The following is a 22,596-nucleotide window of genomic DNA, read 5'->3' on the forward strand; positions in this document are numbered from 1 at the left end:
TATAGGTAAAGAACTTGTAGCCAATGTAAGCCTTAGATTAATGACTGCCTTCTCTAGACTTTAAGGCAATGGAAACTCAAGTATTAAAGGCATTTGCAGAGTAACAATCTCTGTCTACACAGAATAAGTGTGGATAAATTTCAGTATCATTAACCCAAATCACTACCAAGAAACAAAACCCACTCACCACTGCATGCCAAACATTTCCAGTATGGCTTATGTGCAGCTCTCACATTGTGAATGGATTCTACAGCACTAGAAGGAAAAGAGACACAAGGTTACATAATACTTTTTGTTGTAAGAATTTGTACAAAATACTTCCACAAAAGATTACTTGATTGTGATTACACCCAGAGAAGACCATTCCGAGGACTCCACTCATTTTATTATGCTACATAAAATTATTTTGTCATCATTGCTTTGATATTCATCTCTGCCACCCATGATGCTCTCAGCATATTGTGTCAGAAGCACAGACTTTTTCTTTAAATTGATTTTACCTATGTAATACTTATGACTTTTTTTGTGGTTGCACAGGCACTTTTACTCTACAGTTCAAGATGCTCTTCATACTCAAACTTTGCCAACCACAGTGCTGCATCAGCTCCCCACAGTTTCTCTCCAAGGATGAAATCAGAACCCTATATGCAAATCCAAGTGGGAGGTCTACTCTCAGCCAAATACACCATTACCTTGCATTGTCCCCACTCAAATACCAAGGAGGTGCACCATTTCCAATCAGTCCCTCGATTTCTAAGACCCACTTATACTTAATAGTTTGCAACTAAATATTGAGTACCCTTCCCTAAAATTGGGAGCAGAATACAATGGTGCACAAGAATCCAAAACTAGCAACTCCAGGTGATTGAGGTGGAGAAGCCTCTGGCTGGGTGTCCAGGGTCCCTGGACAGTTAGGCTTTGGGAATGTGCTCCCCATCCCGTGAGGGAGGCAACTGTTGTGATTCTCTCTGGCACTTGGTATAGGAAAGGCCATCCTTTTATCAGGTTCTCGATGTTCCACCACTGTAGAGAGTGGGAAGCTTAATAGCTGACCAACACTAGAACTTCCAATTGCCTGTCCTCTTTAGTCCATTGGTGCGTTAAGCACTACTGCAACTGACACATATTGAGTCAGACATGTAGTACTATGGCTATACATGAAGCCATCATACCTAGTAAATGCATTTCTGTTCTATTTGTTATCGGTTCACCTGACTGAAATTGAGGTATGAGTGGGCAGTATTGGGGTAAGCTGTTCCCAGTTCTGAGTTGAGAACTGCTCCTCTGTAAGGTTAGAACTGAAGGGTTGGAGGTGGGATTTTACTGCGTTGATTGTAAAGCCTAGTTGATGAAGTAGGTTTATGGTGAAATGTTGCGCTTTTGATGAGCCAGTCAATCTAGATATGGAAAAATGGGTATGTTTTGTGTGCAAGTGAGCAGCTACTACTGTGAGACATTTGGTGAAGACCCTGGGGGCGGTAGTGACCCCAAAGGGGAGTATTTTGAATTGGAAATGTTGACCATTTACTACAAACCTGTAATATTGGTGATGTGGTGGGTAATTAGGAATGTGACAATAGTCATCCTTGAGGTCAAGAGCGGCCACAAAGTCACCTTATTGTATTAACGGATGACACCTTGAAGAGTGACAATGTGAAATTGTTCAGAAAGAATGTACTTGTTTAAAGATCTGATGGCCAAGACTGGTCTCAGGGACTCGTCTTTTTTGGGGAATAAGGAAGTAAAGTGAATAACTGTGCCCTGCTGGTGGAGTGGAACAGGTTCTATAGCTCCTTTTTTTTAGAGTGTCTGTACTTCTTCCTTGAGCAACTGCTGATGTTGGGGTGGAAGTTTGTGCTTACGAGGTGGAATGTTTGTAGGTGTGGAAGTGAGCTCCAGACAATCATGCTGGATAATAACCAACACCTACTGGCTGGAGGGGATTTTACTCCAGGCAGGCAAGAACCCTTGTATTTCACCCCCGACAGGTGTTGTGTGATTGGGGGGGGGTGGTTGGCAAGTCAGTGTTTGGTGGTTGTGGTGGATGGCTTTGTAAATTTGCTTTTGTCTCTACCCTTTGAGTTGTTCCCCCTGTAGGAGCCTTTGTAGTATCCACTAGGTGAGGTGGTTTGTGCTTGCGGACGTTGGTAGGAAGTGGAGGTCTCAGGAGAGGGGGTCTTTGAGCCTCCCTGGTAGGACAAGCGGCAAAAGGAGCCGGGTTGTGATGGTGTCTGTAACCTCCCATGGCCTTAGCTCTTTCATTTTCTTTCTTGATCTTCTCAAGGAGGTGTCAACTTCAGGACCGAAAAGATATTCTTCATCAAATGGGAGGGCCAAGAGGTTCTGTTGAACATCAGGTTTAAATCCTGAAACCCACAGCTACGCATGCCTTCTTAGTTCAACGCTGGAATTTATGCCTCGAGCTGCAGTGTCAGCAGCATCAAGGGCACAGCGGATGGTGGTGCTGGAGCTAAATTTACCCTCAGGTCAATTTGGTAAGCTCTTTTTTATGTTCTTCTGGGAGATGTTGGCATGTGTCCTCCATCTCATCCCAGTGGGTTCTACCGTATCATGAGAGGAAGCCAATTGAATTAGCGACCTGCAGTGGTTGGCAGATTGGGCTGGCACCCTCTTCACTGCTGCATCAATTTTCTTGCTTCCTTTATCTGGTGGGGGTGCCTCACCAGATGTCTGAGAGTTGGCCCTTTAGTGTGCTGTTGCAACCACAAGGGAATCAGGTGGAAGTTGACCCTTGATGTAGATAGGGTCAGTAGGTGATGCCTTATATGTTTTATTGACCCACGGTATAATTACCCTGGACGTAACGGGTCGTTGAATATATTTATGGTGTGTCTTAACATCCTTTTCAGCATTGGCAGGTATTGTGCCGAGCATTGAGGTGAGGACAGGGACTCCAAAAAAATCATCTTCCAAAGGATCAGTGTGTAACTGTACATTATGAAAGGTGGCTGCTCTGCTTATCAAGTTGTGATACCATACAGGGAAGAGGGTTTACACAGATCAGGCTCTGTTTCAGTAGGGGGTTCTGCATCATATATGTCCCAGGGCCCCTTTTATGGTGTGAAAGAGAATGGGACCCCTTCATCTCCAGCCACTGTGTAAGAATGCAGTGAAACCTCTGGGGAATGTGGTGCAGGGACAGCAGGTGAAGCTGGTGTTACATGGGAATGGGTACAAAGCTGGTGTTGGCAGAGTGCACCAGGCTTGTGGCCTTGTCTGACTTTTCTGTGCTTTGGTGGAAGTGGAACATCCTTAGCATCTTTGAAGAACAGCTGTCTCTTGAATGGTTGTCCACCAGTATGTGGAAGTCTAGTAACAATGCATCCAGTATCAGGATGGATCATGATATGTCTTTGCCTGGAGTCTATTCCCTCCAGTAAGCGTGGAAGTGCAGGCTCGGACATGAGTACCATTTTGCTAAATGCGAATGTTTTCTGCGCCAATTCTGAAGTTTTCGGTGCCAATGGTGTCAGGCCCGAAGCAAGTGTTTTCAGCACCAATACTGATCTGTGTTGTTGATGCCAAGGATTTTGTGTCTGAAGGTCTTCTCAGGTCCGAAGCAGGAGGGATCAACTCTGGAGCATGCGGCCTGTGTTGTCTTTGGGCACCGAGCATATGCAGGACTTATCCAAAGCAGATGGTCAGTGACGACCATGGCCCGAATGCAATGGTGACACAACAGTGGCTTTTGGCCTGTATGGCATGGGTAATCGACCCTTTGTGGTGGTGTGCTAGGGTCAAAGTGTAGGTGGAGGGGGCATAGTACTCACGGCTTGTTGACCTGGAGTGAGATTTCAATCTCGGAGCTGGAGCTGTTGTTGAGTGTGAAGGTCGGAGCTGTTGTCGGGTGAGAAGGTCAGAGCTGTTGTCGGGTGCGAAAGTTCCTTTGTCTGCAGCCCATATCTATGCCTGTACTTCTTCTTTAAGGTCCTCCAGTGCGGAGTTTCTTCGACAAAAAAGCAGGACATTTTGAGGCATCAAGCTTAAAGATCACACATCGTCTTCTTGGATCGAAAAGATCTGCAGGTCTCAAAGCTGGCCTCGTCATGTGCCAGGAAGAGGCCTGGTGGAGATCAGTGCGCTGATATTTAGTGTGACACGAAGGGCAGAATCAAAAAGGCATCTGTTCCATCACTGAATCAACATAGTGCAGGGAGAATGGCAAGATGTAAAAGTGAGCCCCGAAGGTTGAAGCTCACTGGGGCCACCGTTGACGAGTTTATATTTTGGATACAAAGGTAACAGGAAAAGTTTCTCTGTTAATTGATTGGGGATTAGGAAACATCACTGCCTTACTTAGGATGAATCCAGATAACAATGCTGGTCTTCAGTGAGATACAAGTAACAATATGCTTTGTTCGGAAATTAGATTTGGTGGAAATGGGCGAGCGCCAGGTTCCTTTCAAAGTTGTCCACTACATTTGTTTTGGGTTGGTAAAGGTAGCAGCTCTGACATCCAAATTAGAAGCTTGTCTTTCATGTGTACCTTAAGCAACAAAGCCGCTCGGGTGCTGGTTAAAGCTGCTACTCACTAGATCTTTGACTGTGCCTCATCCTGAGAACAGGCTCTGCCGGGCTGGACAGCCCGTTCGTTGCATCGGGCATTTTCCCGGGAGGCTGCAGCCAGTGGAGGCTGGCTTTTGAAGGTAGCGGGCCGCTGCTGGAACCTCTGCCTTTTTCTACTGCTTCCCAGGTAAATTACAGCATGGAAGAGAGGTGAGAGAGGAAAGAGACAGTGGAGAGAGGGAGATGAGAGAGGGGGAAAGGAGTGGGGCTGGTTTGAACATTATTGCCAGGGCTGCTTTTGGTTCCCCGCCCAGCCTTGGCTATCTGCTGTGTGTGCATGAAATAGATTTGGCAACAGAACACAGAAATTATATGGGAAACCTATACTTCTTGTTCTGCTATAATTCCTGTTGATTCATTTGAAATGTTCACTTTTAATCATGGCCAATGTCAGCATTGGCCCACCTTGCAAAGATACACATGTTTTAACCACCAGTATTTTATATAGGGTTTCATCTCCAAAAAGACATGCTTTTCGTCAGCAACACTATCAAGTGGACCAAAACCAGGAGGTTGATGTGCGTACAGAAAGCTCTCAACAATTCAAACACGGGCAGAAGGACATTAAATGAGTGTCTCATCAAGATAAAACATGCTTCAAACGCCGTGTATACACCCATGAAGTGGTTGCTCACGAAGGCACTTGAGGGTGGGACAAGCTTAAAGCATCTGCACCATATGCAAAGCCTGCACCATATAGGCGGCCATACAGAGGCCAGCCTACATAAAAGATACAGTGTAGGGGCCACCAGTGTTCAAGATCCGAGGAGTCACAAAAAGTTAAGTGTGCTGAGTTACTGACCTGCAAACCTACTGGTGACCTCAATTACATAGATGCAGCAGACTCTGCCGGAAGTAATGGGGTTCATGACCGTGGGTGCTGGGCTCTTACGTTATACTAAAAAACATCTTAATGCTCAATTCAGAACCAACATTCTTAGGTCTGGCCTAGAGACATCTTTAGTTGTCTCACCAGACTTATGTTTTAGGAAAAAAAAACATAAATGAAAGTACATACTTGTGTACAAATGTAGAGGGGCTTTGAGTTTGTTAGCCCTGTTCACCCACTGGTTTGTTAAATTATCATTCACGTTTTGCTTCTGCCCACTTCAGCATACAGAATGAGACGAGTCGGCCCACTTCAGCTATTTGCCCTCTTGTACTGTGAGTGATGACATATTGCTGGACCACTAGTGTATATCTGCCTCTAATGTAGTGCACTGAATTGTTAGGAAAAGAAACATCGCTGACTTGCCAAGGCCCGACCTGCTGGTTTCGTAAATGCTTGTTCCATCTTTATTGCTACAAAGACAGCATTGTCTTTCTGCTCATCGCTACTCATTTCTTTCATCCACATACAGCGGCCTAACTGCATTAAAAAAAGTATGGGACATTGATCCAGAGTACAATGTGGGGGCGGGGTCAGTCTGTGAGCGCACAGGCAGGATCAAATGTATGGCTAAAAGAACAAAACATTCAGTATATATTTCATTGATCTTTCACCTTGAGGTAAAAGCATATAAAATAACGCATTCCTTAAATGAAAAATAAAATGCAAGAAACTAGTCAGTGACGCATGCAGCATTTTACGTTATGAAACCTCCAATGGTTGATGTGATCTCTGCACATGTTTATGTATGTAACAGAGAGGCACAGAATTGAATCCTAGCTGGTGCAGTGGGAATAGTGACTTGAGTGTTTTTAGAATACATTAGAAAAGTATCTCTGGTACCATAGCAAACACATATGCAGATTGAAATTGGAGATCTTCTCAGCTTTTATTCCACAGCAGGTGAACCAATCACTTTTCCTTTCCAGGTCTCACCTACAGAGAGCTTTTACCTGCCAATGGTTGAAGGTCTATAGTGGACAACACCAAAACGTAGAGTGGTCTTTGGATCAGCCTACTGATTTTCATTTGTTGGATTTCTTGTCAATCTCATCTGCTTACTTCTTTTTCAAACCCTTCCTTTCCTCTCCTTGTGTTTGTCCCTCCCATCGAACATAACTTCTTTACTATCCTTCTGATTCGATCACTTGTAGCTTTCCAAGGCTCTGAGATCAGGGAACTACTTTTTTACTTATGCACTCAATGGAAGTGCATGTGTTTTTTTTGCTTTCCTCCCCCCATGTGCTATCCCTGCCTCAATGTTCCCCCCATCCCTCCCAGCTCATATTTAAAAGCACAGCAACAGGTATGTATATTTGGAAAGTTTGACTAAAGAGCAGACTTTATCAGTTTGGTTTGATTTTATTTCCTGCATTTCACATGTTGGATCAAAGCTGCTGGCATACACAAGCAGCTTTATTTTGCGCCAGGGGAGCACAGCACCAAACGTCCTTAGCCTTTCTTCCAGTGTCAAGTCCTGTGGAAAATAAATTGCAAGCATTTTCCCTTAAATTCTGTAACTTCCCCAGACAGCTGTTACAGTCGGTTACGTACCTGATGCTATTCTTCATTTATTTTTAAACTGGACCACGTGCAACAAAATTTGTAAATTCACTTAGGCCTCAAACATTCAATTTCTTTTTTTAAACAATGGTTTACAAAGAATCACTGGCAAAGTCAGTGGATTAGGACTCATATTTGGAAGATATGGCTGACTGGCTTTGGCAATGCTTGATCTTTAAAGTCATGGACAGTATTTTTCTTTCCTTAGTAACTGCAAAAACAATGTATCCTCTGCACTATTTGACAGCTCAGATATACTCAACACAGGAGTGTGTTCCTTTCTGGCAGCGCGGCTATGAGAGCCATCATGGCGGATGCTTAGGTGTGCAGCTCAGCTGCGGCCTGATAATATCCTGCTGATACTGGGGGCCTGGGGTGCGCATTGGCTCCCCTGACTTATTGCCTGGTCTCTGGGACCCCACCCCAACTCCCACTGGAGCTCTTCCAAAGACAGCCCGCAGCCTGTGATACGCCGTGCAGCGCACAGACAACCACAGCCTTGAGTGCAGCGAGGCTGCATCCGAAACTGGTGTATGATGAGACGCTGATCCTGTAGGCTGCAGTTGCCAGGAAGGTCCTCGGAGGTGGCAGTTGCAAGCAGGGGAATATCCGCAACAGAAGAAGGGCCTGAGTGCCAAATGAGAGACGGTAGCCCAGAGTGAAGCCCTGTTCCCAGTACCGGTGAAAATGTGAATTCTGCCTCCTACTGCATGGCTGGTGAGGCCTGACAGAGGCTTTGAGGAACCTCCTGAGAGAGCAAGGACCCATTTGGGGAGGTGAGACAGCTCGGCGGAGTGACTGTCGGTACAGACCTGGGTGGCGGAGGTGAGCATGCCCTGGGTTGAGACAAATGGGTTGGAGGCTGAAGAAGATGTGGTGGGCTTGCAGCTGTGAGACCCTGACACTCTTCAAAGAGTGGCCCTGAGAGGGAATAAGATGTAAACAGGGGTTGAACTTTTGTACCCCACTTTGCCCTCCGGAGACTTGGTGTGCACTTCGGCACACACACCATCTTTGAGGCCGGACTCTTAGTTGCAGGGACCGTGGTGCTGCCATCCCTCACCCCCATGAGATTGCAGTGAGACAGAAAAGCCTTGTGAGGGTGACAAGGACTGAGATGGTTGAGCCAGTTCTGGGGCACCACTGTCACTCCTGATGATCCAACATAGGTGGAAGATGACTGGACTCCACTATCCCCAGTGTACTGTCGCCAGGGCCTGGCGGTTGCTCCACCACTGCACTGTTAAGGCTGGCGTGTACCAGTGGGCCCGTCTGAGTACAAAGAGAGATCCACTTTACAACACTGCTGTAGCTGGCAGCGCCAGATGGTAACCTTTGGCTCAAATACTACTACACCAGCCTGGGAGAGGCCTGGCCTGGCGGAGATCATAGATGCCCTCTGGGGGATATTGATGTCTGTCAACTGACTTAGTGCGATATTTCACTCATAGGCCTTGTACATTCAAGAAGTGGGGGGTGTCAGGGAAACCAAATTTAGCCCCTGAACAGAACTACTGCTACATTGACACAATTCTGCCTGGTGCTAGGTCCATCTGGTATTACTCTGGCACCCACACTATAGACTGCTTCAGCTAGCAAAGTGTCTGATGGACATGGGGAGACCCAGGGTCAGACAATCCAAAACCAGATCAGGTGCACCTGAGCCAGCCATGACTACACCGCAACAGCCGAGAGGCCCGAGATCATAGTGCCTACCGGCAACTGCAATTTGACAAGATATTAGCAGCCATAGCGGATACCAAGTCTACACTTCAACAGGATATCAGTGACATCTCAGTGGGGCTGGATCTGCTTGGAACAGAACACCATAAATTAGCTGATAGGGTGAAGGAAGTGGAATCAAGGATTGGGGAAACCCAACTCACGCAATCTGGCTCAACAGGTCACAGTGCTGGCTGTTAAAGAACGCATGCTGGAACACTGGGACGAAGACACAGAGGGACACAATTGAAGAAATAACATTTGAATGGAGGGCCTTCCAGAGGCAACAAAAGGAAGTGACATGGTGTCCTATCTCGAGCATTGGATGCAGACAGAGGTGGCTCCGGATCAATTGTTGCCCGTTTTCGCACTAGAAAGTGCACACCCAGTGCCAACATGAGCGCAGGCTGAAGGCTGTCTGCCCCACCCAGTGGTGGCCTGACTCCTGCAATTCAGAGACAGAGATGCAGAAAGCTTGAATGCACAGCCCATACCTCATTGAAAATGATATTAAGGAACCCTATTATGCTATCCTCGAAAAGCTGAGGTGCCATGATTATACTATGTAGCTAGAGCACATGATGAAGAGGGTAGATCAGGGAGACTACTGGCACGGCTCATTCGCTCTGAAGTACTTAGCGGACCCATCACACATCAGCTGATGGAGCACACATTTACTCGCCATTAATGATTAGTTCTGAAATTATTATGAGGCACTGTATTGTCACCCAGAAGTGTTCCTAGAGGACCTACAAGAAGAGTTCCTGAGCTTTTTGTTTCCCCCCCATACTACCACATGAGGCGCAGGATTCTAGAGAGGGCCGGGTGACAATACAAGAAATATGGCATGGCATTACGGAAATGGCTGCCAGCAAAACCCTAGGACCGGATGGACTTGCAGTGGAGTTTTACTCAGCTTTTATGGGCTATTGACCCCAAGGCTAGAGGCACTTTATGAAGAGTTGTTACGGACAGGCTATATGCCCGACACAAGGAGTGGGACTGTGGTCCCCCTCCCCAAAACTAAGATCTCAGGTGCCCCCACCTCCGCATTTTGCCTTTTATCCATGCTTAACATGGACTTCGGCATGTAGGGGATCAGTCTGCTTTCCTCAGTACCTTGGTCTTGGTTCATAGAGTCCAGAACGGTTTTATTCTGAACCGCAGTACTTCCCTCAATCTCAAGAGGCTTTACCATGTCCTCTATCACCCTGAGGTATGGGACCTTGCGCGGGGGCGATGCTCATATGAGTAGACCTTGAGAAGGCCTCTGACTCAGTGAGATGGGACTTCCTCCTGAAGGTCATGCAAAGATGGAGATGGCAGGGACTGGTTCAAATGGGTCACCCTACTGTTTTTTTTTAGGACCAATGGCACAAGTTAAGACAGGCTCTATGATTTTCACCACCTACAACAGGTACAATACAAAGCACTATCCACCCCTGATATTCATCCTAGCCATTGAACACTTGGCAGAGCTCTTTAGAAGGCAGGGTCGAGGTAGCAGCATGATGCTGGATGGCCAAAAACATATCTCCCAAATGACCTCCTTCTGTACCTATCTGACTGCCCTACTGAGGCACAGTCTGCGATATGCCGCATTGAGAAATTTGAAAAACCATCTGGTCTGCGGGTTCACCAAATTCAAACATGCTTATTTCCTTGTACCCAAGGCACACCCAACCACCGGGCCTTCCCTTGGGACTTACCTGGTCACCTGTAACTTTTAAATACCTAGGTATTCAGTTATATCATAAACTGGGCGATCTATGCGAGAGTAACCTGGGGGGAGCACTCTGCTCTCCTAAGGCGTGTGTCCCTTTCCAGAGATTCTTGAGGTTGCCACTTATGGCCCGTATATCGCTATCTAAAATGGTGATGGTCCTTCGTTTATTATATTTCTTCGTGACTCTTCCAGTTAAGATACCAGTTGTGTGGGTTAAACAGCTAGATGTTCTGCTCGGAGGACTAATATGGGATGGAAGCCTCCATAGAGTGTCCCTTGAGGTACTGCAACACCAGCCAGAAGACAGCAGCTTAGGGGCACCAGATTTTGAATTGTATATGGAGGCGCAGCTGCAGATATTTGTCAAATGTCTAAACAGACCCCAAAGGAGTGAATAGGACCTTATGGGTCTTGCCTCATACCAGGGAATCCTACTGGCCTAAATGATATGCCCTGAAAAGGCAGTCCCACAACCAGGCACCTTACTACATGTAGCCCTTATAGCTAGCGTCTTTGTGTAGTGAGGACCAGGAAAGCCCCACTCTATTCCCCTGCCCTCCCACGAGTGGGTTTCACCACTGATCAGCTCTCGAGCTGGACAGAGGCTGGCCTGACGATGGTGGGAGATTGCTTTGGTTAGACGGTCTAATGCCACTGGAGGAACTAGTAGATCAATGTGCGTTACTCTGAGGTCAAATCTTGAACTATGAATTTTTGTCTTTTGTAGGACTATGGGATGGGATGAGAAGAACCCACACCACACACTGTAGTCCAACTCCTTCTTCCCATGGGCTTGGCACGTCATTTGGTGATGTGGTTCTACAAGGCTCTTAACAAGATGGAATGGAGACCAATTGTGACACATAGGGCTAGATGGGATGAAATTCTGGGACTTGAAATCATGGACAGGAAATGGAACAGGATATTAGCCTACCCTAAGAAAATCTCTTGTAATACGTGATTGAAGTATAGCCAATTTAACTTTCTACACCTGACCCATCTCACCCCTCCCCCCCCAATAGATTGCAGGTTGTAATCGAGGGAGAGCCACAGGAATGCTCCAAGTGCCGGCTACCTGATGTGAACTTCTGTCATACTCCAGATTTTCTGGTCCGCAGTTCTCCTTTGAATACATACCATGGTGGGATGCTCTTTTTCATACACAGTGGACATCTGCATCCTGGGAATATTACCCAGTCCCCAAGCACGCAGAGTAGACATTAGGGTTTATAGACGTGGCCCTTGCGCTGGCCAAGAGCAGAATAGCAATGACGTGAAAATCATGGACAGGACCTGTACTGGAAACATGGGTGAGAGATGTTATGACCTGGGCTAGGGCTGGAAAAAGAGGCCTATGTCGAGAAGAGTTATGGACAGAGGTTCTGGAAAGTTGGGAGCACCCTGGGGGAATACAGTCTCTGAGCAGAGTGGCCCAGATGACAAAGAAGGAAAGGATGGGGAGGGCGACCCGGACAAGGGGAGTGATAAGGAACCACACAGCGGGGAATTGGAAACCAGAATACTGAGATGTCCCACCTTTCACTGTATATTCTACAGTTATGGCAGGTTTAAAGTAGAAAACAGTGTACACCATGCCACCTCCCTACGTCCAGACGTAGAACCTTTTCTACTTAAAGCAGCAATGCAAACAAACAACACTGCCAGCTGACTACCACACTTACCAAGACATATCTCTTGTCACGAGACCCAAAGCCCAAGAAGCCACACAAGTTAGCTCTTACTCATTTATTCTTTACTGTTCCTCCTTTAATTTCACATTTCTTTTGTCTCTATTTAATATAGTTTTCGCCACTATGGGTATTGAATTCTCAGGATTTCCCTCAATTTCCCCAATCATTTAGCATAGACTCAAGGTCATCTAGGACCCTTGACACAGGACAACTTCTGAGAGGGCCGGAGACCAGGTTCAGACCACCCTAACAATACGGTTCGAAGACGGGTGACAATACCTAACTGATGATTATAATGTGAAACTCAGTATGTGGAAACTGTATTCTACATCTGCTGTTATGCTCTTATCGGATTAAGATGGGAAAAGAACCTGGTCTATGACGTGTGTTGTTTGCATGGATAACAAAATGGCAATTAAAAATGTTTTAAAAAAGTATGTTCCTTTCCTTCAGGCTACATAAGCTGCAATTTATAACAACAACCAAGGTCAGAATACTACTAATGGCTTGCTTAGCCATGCACACTAGCGTACTAAAATGGGGCCTGTACAGGATGTTCGCGCTTCCTCTCTGACAATTGGTGCAGCTGCTCCTTTCTTAGAAGTGTGTGATTAGCGAATGGATTTGGTGAGTGGGCCTGCAATAGCTGTTGACTCCTTTAGTGGAAGATGATGGCAAGTACCTCCTGATGAAACTCTTCCTGACGCATGAATCAATTTGAAAAAAGTTCAACAATTGTCTCTTCACACCTCGCGCTCCACAGCTCCAATCTCTAGTCCCAGATACTGCTCCCACTGAGTCCAGTGGTCAGTGATACTCAAGTGGCACTGGTGAACCACCACCATTGGCCTGCACTTCACTCACACCAGTTGCCTGCACCCACTGTCACACTCCATTCCCAGACCAATAATCCACAAGGAGTCTTTAAAGGGTAGGTTTTAAAAGTTCTTTGTCCAAACGTAATAGGCAACATGTTGCAAAGTGAAAACACTTCACAAATAAATCTGCCCAGCAGCATTTATTAAACTGCACATAGAGATTAGAGTTATCGTCTAGCCTGCTCAGCATCTGGCTGACCAACCTGGAAAAATGAACAACATTCAACCTTCACCTCCAGTCCCAGTCTCACAATATTCAATGGTTTTATGCCAAAAACACCCACACACATGACAACTCTCAGACAACCTACTACGAATTGCCTGATGGGCAGAGATAGTACTGTTTGCCAACACAACTCAACATAACTCTACCATAATATGAGTGCCCAGGCTTGAACCTCTACAGAATGAATTTTTTGTTCAATTATGGGTCCTACGTGGAAAGAAACTAAAACGTCACTGTTGCTGCTCATATTGCTTTAATCCACTAATCAGTCTCAATTGTGCAATGTCAGGATCAGTGTATCCATTTTTAAACTAACAGAAAGCAGGGAGACACAGTTGTGTTGGGTTAGCAATAAGGTCTCATTTTCCTTCTCAATTTGCCTCTTGCTGGGGACGTCCAGACCACAGGGAATGGTATTAAGGAGCTACCACAGTAAAACCTTTAGTTAATCTGGAACTACTGGAAAATAAAAAATAGCAACTGTACCACGGATAAGTTGAGTACACAATTATAAAAATCAATAACATTTCCAAACGCAAAGAAACATGGACGGTAGCCATGTTTAGAACTACAACTCCACCCAAACACAAGCACTCACGCACAGATCGAACACTCAAAAACAATGTGAGCAAGTGCAGATCCAAGACTAGTAGGTTTGGATTCGATTAGCACAGAACAAAACCTGGATGACACCAGTCAGAACACACAAAACCTTCCCATAAAAGGGGCATTTCAGTAACTAACTGGAAGTCTGTATGGAGTGACTTCCATTCTGACCCTTCCTTAGCGGTTGACAAACAAAAAGGTAATGCTCAAGAGCACTGCAGCCCAAATAGATGGGTCAACAATATTTTTTTTAATCAAAAATAGTCTGTGCTTTCTTATTATAGTGACGTCTCTTAAGCAGAGGCGTGGCATGATGTTCTGCAGGAGGACATAATGTTCAACTGATTAAGTTTTAGAAGCCTCTCATTCCATTGTTTCTGTCTACATTAAGCTTGTGACTTGTTCGAAAATGTGAAAATCTACACTTGTTATACTCCCCGCTTTGGTTAAGACCAGTGAAAAGAGGAGGCTAACACAGGGCACAAACTTCCAAATTTGAACGTTAAGATACTAAAATGCAAAGATGATGATTAAGAGAAAATAGGTGAAGGCATTTTTTGAAAATAAAGGGCAACAAGCATGTACCTAATAAAGGCAGTAAAACGTCATCCAAGAATTCTGTGAACTTAAAGCATTCATGTAGCAATCTCAGAGATGAAGGACACATTAATCTGTATAGTCTTCTCACCACCCAATGCATAGCATGTGAAAAGCACAAAGGTTAAACTTTAGCATGTCCCTTTGGGTATAAAAAGTAAAAGACAACATTTTAATAAATGTTCACAGTTAGAATATGTTAAACACATATTATTTAAGTGTCCCATACCCTTCTTTAAATTTGTTTACATACTACTGAATAAAATATTTTAAAACTGACCAAGCAGCCCATGTGTAATAGTGGCATTGGTCATCGTGAAGCAGCTAGTACCACGCAAACAGTGAACCGAAGTTGTGACTAGCATGGAATTCAGTGAAATCCTTCCACTGTGCAACTGAGTACAAAACACGGTGGTAATGAGGAGGAAAAGCTGTAAGGAATGGAGGGATATTTGGTGTATGGTCTACCCTTTTGCGTAGATGGGGTAAAGGGAGAGAGCATAGGAAAGGCTTGGCAAGAAGAATATATGCTTGTCACGTTTGTTATGAGAAAAATGAGGTGTATTAAATGTGGTAGAAAGCTATAGTTCTATTAGATCACTAGTATATCACTCAGTTAGGATTCTGACACTGAGGAATAGAGTGGTACAAACCTGACCGGAAACTGAATCCTAACACTTACCCTAGACCACTGGGTTTAGAACATTTTGACTTCTGTGGACCCTACTCAGTCATTATTGGAATTCAGGGACGACCCCCCCCCCCCCCACTGAGTCATTACTGGAACAGAGGGACCCCAGAGTAAACAACTTCGAAGATGTGAACTGCAAAACAATACACGAAAATACAAACACAAGCATTCATCAAATGTACAAATTATGAAATATTTTATGTAATTAAAAAAAAAGATTAAAAGAATCTACATTTTTACTTTAAGGGTAGGTCGGAGCTTTTCAAAAATGAATTAACGCCATCCATCATCCATAATATATTCTGCTTTGTGCACTTGCACTGCTCGCACAAATCAATCTGTGGATATCAACTCAATTAATAGCTTCACATTTATAGAACATTTTACATTATTCAATTTTACATTTTGCTTCTTTAGTTATATACACTTTATTTATCTGTTAATATTATTTAATTTTTTAAGAAACCACAGACAGCCTTAGAAGGCATCGCAGACCACGCCGGGGGTGGTCTCAGACCGCAGGCTAAGAACCTCTGCCGTAGACCATGAACCTAACTTTGTTTTTATTTTCCATTGCAGCAACTTTAACTTATTGTTTCCTGCAACAACTGTTTCCTCTAGAGGTTTTTGAGACTTTATTTTTCTTTAACAACTTTTCTCTGTGGAGGTTTCTATTTAAAGCTTTTCATCTGTAACAATTTCTCTGTAACTTGGGAAAGTGTTTATAACATCTTTATACTGTATCGCTCTCTTTGCAAGTGCATTCCTGTGTTAGGGTTTCTATGGAATGATAGAATATCCTAACGGTTGCTTTATTTCCAATTACAATGCTCACCTTAAGCATGGTGTCATGTCCCCATGCAGCTGAGGCAAAGGATCTCCAAGCAATGTTTTCACAGTCATGCAGATGGATTCAGACAAGGACCTCAAATGGTACCCGCCCTAAAAAACACAATGAGTTCATACAGGTCTAAGTTTAGCATTTTATCACGGAGTTTCACAGCTAGATAGTAACACTGCTTAGCTACAATTAAAATGCACAGTTTATCCCTCAGTTCGATACAAGGTAGCATTGGCAAAGCCAACAGGTCTGGCTTTTTATTAGTAGAGTGGTTTGTTTACAGTTTGGTGGCTGCATGTGTTGCCTCCAGCTGTACTAATAATGAAAATCCCCAAATGAGGCAACATCTTGGACTACAACAATATGGCAGCTGTGAGTAGAACTCCTCTGCTAAAGAGACTCGATTAGCACAGTTAAATTCTACCCTCAAATGCTATAACAATTGTCAAAAGATGAAGTTGTTGTAGTAAGTATCGAAACAAAAAAGGCATACACTGCAAACCTTTCCTTGGTAGAGAAGTTTTACTACAGGCCAGTGTTTATTCACATCTTTAAGAAGGACTGTGCTTGTGCACGTCTTTATTTTTGGAGAAATAGTTGTTAATCTGACAGCAGAGTAAAACAAATAAACATCCAAGGTTGATTCATAAATAGCACTATCTTTGTCTATCAAAACAGCACACACTTCCTAAACAAAAAGCCACTAATCAGAAATTAAATGTGATCATGTCAGCAAAATAAAGACAACAAATACCGTACACTGGGTCTCAATTACAAGACATGTCACACACAGAACAGAAATAGGACAAAGTAACCATCCATAATATGGCACCGATAGATAGCCCATCCAAGCAATGGTTGAAGGAGGATGCCACAAAGTCCATTTTCTCTCTCTCTCCGCTTCTAATTGTACTTTTTTTGAAGTCTTCATAACATGAGCTCTTCGAAACGTGTGATGCTGTCAGTAGCAAGATCCAATTACTCAGCAGTAAAGACAGATTTTAACAAAAATCTTTTGCTCCTTTAATTCAGTTATCACCTTGGTTTCAAACGTAATTTGAAGAATAAAGAGGGAAAGGGTTGTATATTTGTGATATTGTCAATTAGCTTTGTTTTCAGCATGCATACCCAGCTGAAATACGATAAAGTACGATAAGAATGCGGTGAAACATTTATTTTTTGTTTTTACTTTACACACGGTTCTGTAGTGTGCCACCTCTGCTTCATTAACCACAACAAATTTCTCCTCTCTCATACACCCCTTGCCTGTGAAATGGGCGATGCGAGAATGTACCACATTTCCTTCCTTTCTGTGCAAGAAGGAGAAGCATTCAAGCTTGAATGGAGCAGCAGATTTCAGAAGCACACACTGACATAAAGGAAGGGCACAGCAGGGGCCAAAAAGCCTCAAAGGTAATGACTTTGACTTGGCAAGATGGACATTTAGCAAATGACCACAACTGTTTACACAATAGGGCGGTGTGTCGGTCCATCCATTCGGCTACCAGCTGAGCTCTACATGGCACTGAAGCACCTTTATAGTGTTTTCAAATGTATCAGCAGGACATTACCCAGCTCTCCCAGCAAACACTGTAGCTGGCGCCTTACTCGCTTCATTTTTCTCTGAACTGGGTTTGTGCAACTGCGCCATCATTGTTTTCTCCTTGGGGAGCCTATTGTTGTCTTCCAGATCATTAAATGGAGGAATCCGCTGCTGCAAGCCAGCTAAACCATATCAGACTTTTAAAAGCACACACATTTATTGAACCAGCTTTTTTTGGTGTATTCTCACTGATCTACCAACAGGAGTGGCACCACACAAATTTGTAACAGACTCACTAAAACACGAAGAAAAAGAGGTAAACTCAGTGATCAGAGCTGGATTGGCAAAAGAAGAGAAAGAAATTGAATAAATGTAAAGAGAGAGGAAGGGAGCACATATAGTTTGAACATTTTTTCCAAAGCTGCTTTTGGTTCCTGGTCCACCTCTGCCAGGGATGGCTCATCAGCCCTGCGACCAGTGAGCCACCACATAATTCACCCGACCTCTTCATACTCTGCGTTGGTTTTAGATAGCAGTATTTACTAAAAATAAATCAAATTGATATTTGTGTATTCATGAACACTGCCACTGCGGAGGTAAGCCCTATTGATCACCACCATATTCCCGACTAGAGAAGAAGGATAGAACCTAGGCACGACCCATCTGAAAATTGCTGTCTAAGGATAGAGCGCTCTACAAATGGATGTCAGGACTGCAAATGTGCAAAGACATACTTCAGCGGCTTTCGTTCACATTGGCAAAATGAATTATTCAGCTGACACACCGCGCATACCTAAGGCAGCACAGCACTTCTGCTAATATGGGACTGTCAGGGCACTCATCAATGCATCTCTAACCCCAACAAAAATCTTCACAGAACATCAAGGATAGGATCCCAAGCACTGTCTCAGCTGCTCGTAAGGTTGAAATTACAGCCTTACCAGCAGTTGGGAGAGGCATAAGTTTGGCCTTCCTCAAGGTCATCCTATCCCTAGGGCACTGGATGGCTCCTCGTCTACTCTGCAGGAATCCTACGTTGCTGGTTCCCATGTTCCTCGCAGAATTCCAGTCGTGCTACTGGCATGGAGTGGTCACCAGCGGAGGCCTCAAGGAAATATATATATATTTTTTTTAACTTGGGTTGTTCTGTGCATGAGTGAGTATCAGGGTGAGTCTGTGGGGGGGGGTGTGTATGAGGGTGACTGAGTGAGAACAAATGACTGAGCGACTGAGTGTGTTTGTGAGTGTGTGTGTAACAGAATGAGTGAATAAAAAGGAGAATGGTTGGGAGGGATTGAGAGACAGAGAGAGAGGGACCAAGAGTGAGTGAAGTAGTGTGAGTTAGAATGCATGAATGAGGTAGAGAGTGTGTGAGTTACAATGTGTGTGAGTGTGAGTCTGTGAGTCACAGTTGCTGAGAGTAATTTGAAAGTGAGTGTTTAAGTGTGTTTGCATGGGTGGGAATGAGTATAAATGAGGAAGTGAATGAAAGAGGGAGTGTACATTTGAATGAGTTAAAATGGTGGAGTGAGGGGGAGGGAGTGAGAATGGGTGAATGTGAGAGCTTGTGTTATGCTTGCAAGTCTGCTGCTGGCCATGACATCCAAGGTAATTCTTTATGTATGGGCGTACCCAAGCCAACATGCTGGTGTGGGCACAATGGATGTAATTCTTGGCCTAAGGGAGGACAACCACTGCATATGAGAGGAAGGAAGCTTACCCATGACCAAATGCTGGACCTGACATTATGGAAGTATTTGTTTGACATATGGAGCACCCAAGACATACAGGTGGCATCAATGACAAGATTCTGGTACTTTCATAATGTTTGCAATGACCGGGGTACACAAGGCATATGGGGGGCTCTCATGACAACATGTTGGCATACTGGAGGTAATCCCAACCCAACCCTTTCCACAGATTTCGACACCGTCTGTCACCACACCCTTCGAACACGCCTCCACAACACCGGGATCCGCTACAAGGCCCTTGTCTGGATCTCCTCTTTCCTCTCCGGCAGAACCCAGAGAGTCTGCCTTGCGCCCTACCTGTCCGAATCCTCCAAAACCATCTGTGGCGTCCCACAGGGATCCTCCCTCAGCCCAACACTTTTCAAAGTTTACCTGGCTCCCCTCGCCAACATCGCACGATCCCACCACATCAACATAATATCCTACGCAGACGACACCCAGCTGATCATTTCCCTCATGAAAGACCCCACAAGAGCAAGAAAAAAACCTCCACAAGGGACTTCACGCCATCGGCATCTGGATGGAGTCAAGCTGCCTCAAGCTAAACACAGACAAAACAGAGATCCTCATCCTCAGCAGCAACCCCTCCGCCTGGAACGACTCATGGTGGCCTACCTCCCTCAGAGCTGCCCCCACCCCTACCACCTAAGTACGGAACCTGGACATCATCCTCGACTCAGCACTCAGCATGACTCAGCAGGTCAACGCAGTCTCCTCTTCCTGTTACAACAACCTCCACATGCTCCGCAAGATCTTCAAGGGGATTCCCATAGAAACCAGAAAAACAGTCACCCACGCCCTAGTCAGCAGCCGACTGGACTTCGGCAACGCACTCTATGCAGGAGCCACGGCCTAACTACAAAAGAAAATGCAACATATCCAAAACGCCTCTGCCCGACTCATCCTTGACGTCCCACGCCACAACCACATCTCTGCCCACCTCACAGAACTACACTGGCTACCTGTATCGAAGAGGATTACCTTCAAACTACTCACCCACGCACACAAAGCCCTCCACAACACAGGTCCGGCCAACCTCAAAGACAGACTTACCTTCCATACCCCCATCCGCCAGCTCCGCTCCGCCAGCCTCGCCCTCGCCTCCGTCCCCCGCATTCACCCCACCACCACCGGAGAAAGATCCTTCTCTCACCTCCCCGCCAAGACCTGGTACTCCCTACCGCTCCAACTACGCCAGACCCAAGACCTACTGACCTTCAGAAAACACCTCAAGACATGGCTATTCGACCAGTAGCTCCCCCCGAGCGCCTTTAGACCCTGACGGGTGAGTAGCGCGCTTTATAAATTGATTGATTGATTGATAGGGCGAAGTCCATAGCAAATTTTGTAGTGTTTGCTTCAGTGCTATTCCATGAAAGTAATGGAGTACTGCCCCTTCAGATTATATGGCTATTTAGCAAATTTATGTGAAATTGTGCTTTGCAAAATGTGCTTTTAGACCACAATTTGTTCAAACTTTATCTTGTGCGAGTATCCCAGTGATCCCAGAGATTCACTCGCTGGAATGTAGGTCAAGCATTACAACCGACCACTTTCAAAGGTCACCAGCTGCTACTAATTAAACCTACAATGTAACTTTTACTTAACAGAACAAAGTTCTGCTGTAAAAACACATGTAATTCGAAAGATAGTCTCAACAAATATATCAATTTCATAAAAAGCCCTTAAAATCAATATGCAAGATGCTGTTCAGACGTTCGATTAGGTTATCACATGGATTACTGTGGCAAAAAAGTGATAGTCCATGAGTTGTGTAATTAGTTTTGTTTTGTAGAGACCCAAAGGGATCTTTATAGAGGCAAAAACATATGGAAGCAAACGTGGATTGAACTATAGAAAGCTGTGTCATCAACCTGCTTCTCGAATGAGGCAGATACAGCTGAGATCTAGTGGACAACGGGGCGACACACATGAGTTGCTTGTGTAGGGCGACAGCGGACCTCATAGGCGACTTGAGTGAAACTGAGCCAATTTGAGAAGATGCATTCGCTGACTCAACGGTATGTAAACTGCAGCACAATGTATGAGCTATGAAGTCAAAACTGAAGAGCCTTTCCATAACAACTTAATGGACAACACACTCCACAAGGAATTAAATATCTAGGGTGATATGGTCTCGTTGTTGTATGCAAGTGAGCAACTTCATTCCCACATTCTGAAAATCGAGCAGTTTCTGGTTCAGAAAGAGACAGAGCTGCAAGTATAGACGATTGCCCATGGTGAAGTGTAGCAGGGCGAGGACAGCCTGTCGCTTGGTGTGGTCTGCTCAGAAAGGAAGGGGCCTCCTGATCAATTTAGGTGAAAGAACCCTGCTTTAACTACCTGTGCCAACTGTGGCGCAAGTGGCAACCTATTAAAGCAGGTCACATCTTGCAGACCAGTACTCAGAGAAAGATGTTAAAAAAAGGCAATAGATAGTACAGCGAACCTGGGATTTTCAAGTATAGCCACAGAAAGGCTACATTTACATCTGGATTATGGCTTCAAGCTGCTTTTGAACAGTTCATTCATTTAGGACAATCCAAATTAAATTTGTTGATATCTTTTTCCAGGTTCTTGCGGGTGGAGCAGGGCTCAAGTAGAAGGTAGGTGGGGGTAGAAGCCATCTACCCATTATTTTCAGAGGGTAGACACCATCTACCCTGTTGCCTAGCTGGCCCCTTTTAGTGGAGTGCTACATTCCTTTCCGACTTCTCCCGGAACTCAGAGAACTATGCTGAACTCGTCCCAGTGTAATTTTCTGACACTGGGACACTTTCAGCAGTGCCTGCCAATTGGCTACTTTTGTTACCAGCTGCAACGTGCAGGCAGGAAAAGGGCTTATGAGATTCTAGCTTTGTCCATAGCAAAAGCCAAAGTTAAGGGGCCATTAGGCCTCTTTTTGTTGGAGTAGGAGCCTCACATCAAGATGCACAATGGGGGGAAAACAAAGGCTCACCACTGAACACTTCACAGGTACTTAAGAAAGAAATGCTTTGACATTGTTCAGTCCCTGTATATAGGAGATATGTACACACCTTAAGAATGTCAGATGGGTTGGTCGCTGCAGTATTTACACAAATAACAATTTAAATACCACTACTTTCTTTTATTTCTTATATAGCACTTTAGCACTACAGTGGTACAGTTACCTATGATATAAAGAGCTTTAAAGCCCTGCATTGGGATTAGTCGATCCACTACTCATTCCAATGCAGGGTGTCAGAGCACTTTACATCACACATACAGATTGACAATAAATCATTATGTGTGTACATCAATTTA

At 44.8% G+C, this 22,596-nt stretch overlaps 1 protein-coding gene across 2 annotated transcripts in view; it reads right to left on the reverse strand.

The window, feature by feature from the left end:
- Positions 1 to 22,596, reverse strand: part of HDAC10 (histone deacetylase 10) — a 298,704-nt gene that overhangs the window by 79,528 nt on the left and 196,580 nt on the right. For both annotated transcript variants that reach the window (XM_069229661.1, XM_069229660.1), the window contains 2 exons: positions 16,012 to 16,118; positions 188 to 255 (listed from right to left, as the gene is read on the reverse strand). In XM_069229661.1, the coding sequence (XP_069085762.1) occupies positions 188 to 255; positions 16,012 to 16,118 (175 nt within the window). The remainder of the gene's footprint in view (positions 1 to 187; positions 256 to 16,011; positions 16,119 to 22,596) is intronic.

The sequence above is a fragment of the Pleurodeles waltl genome, chromosome 4_1, assembly GCF_031143425.1.
Source record: "Pleurodeles waltl isolate 20211129_DDA chromosome 4_1, aPleWal1.hap1.20221129, whole genome shotgun sequence".
NCBI classification, from domain to species: domain Eukaryota; kingdom Metazoa; phylum Chordata; class Amphibia; order Caudata; family Salamandridae; genus Pleurodeles; species Pleurodeles waltl.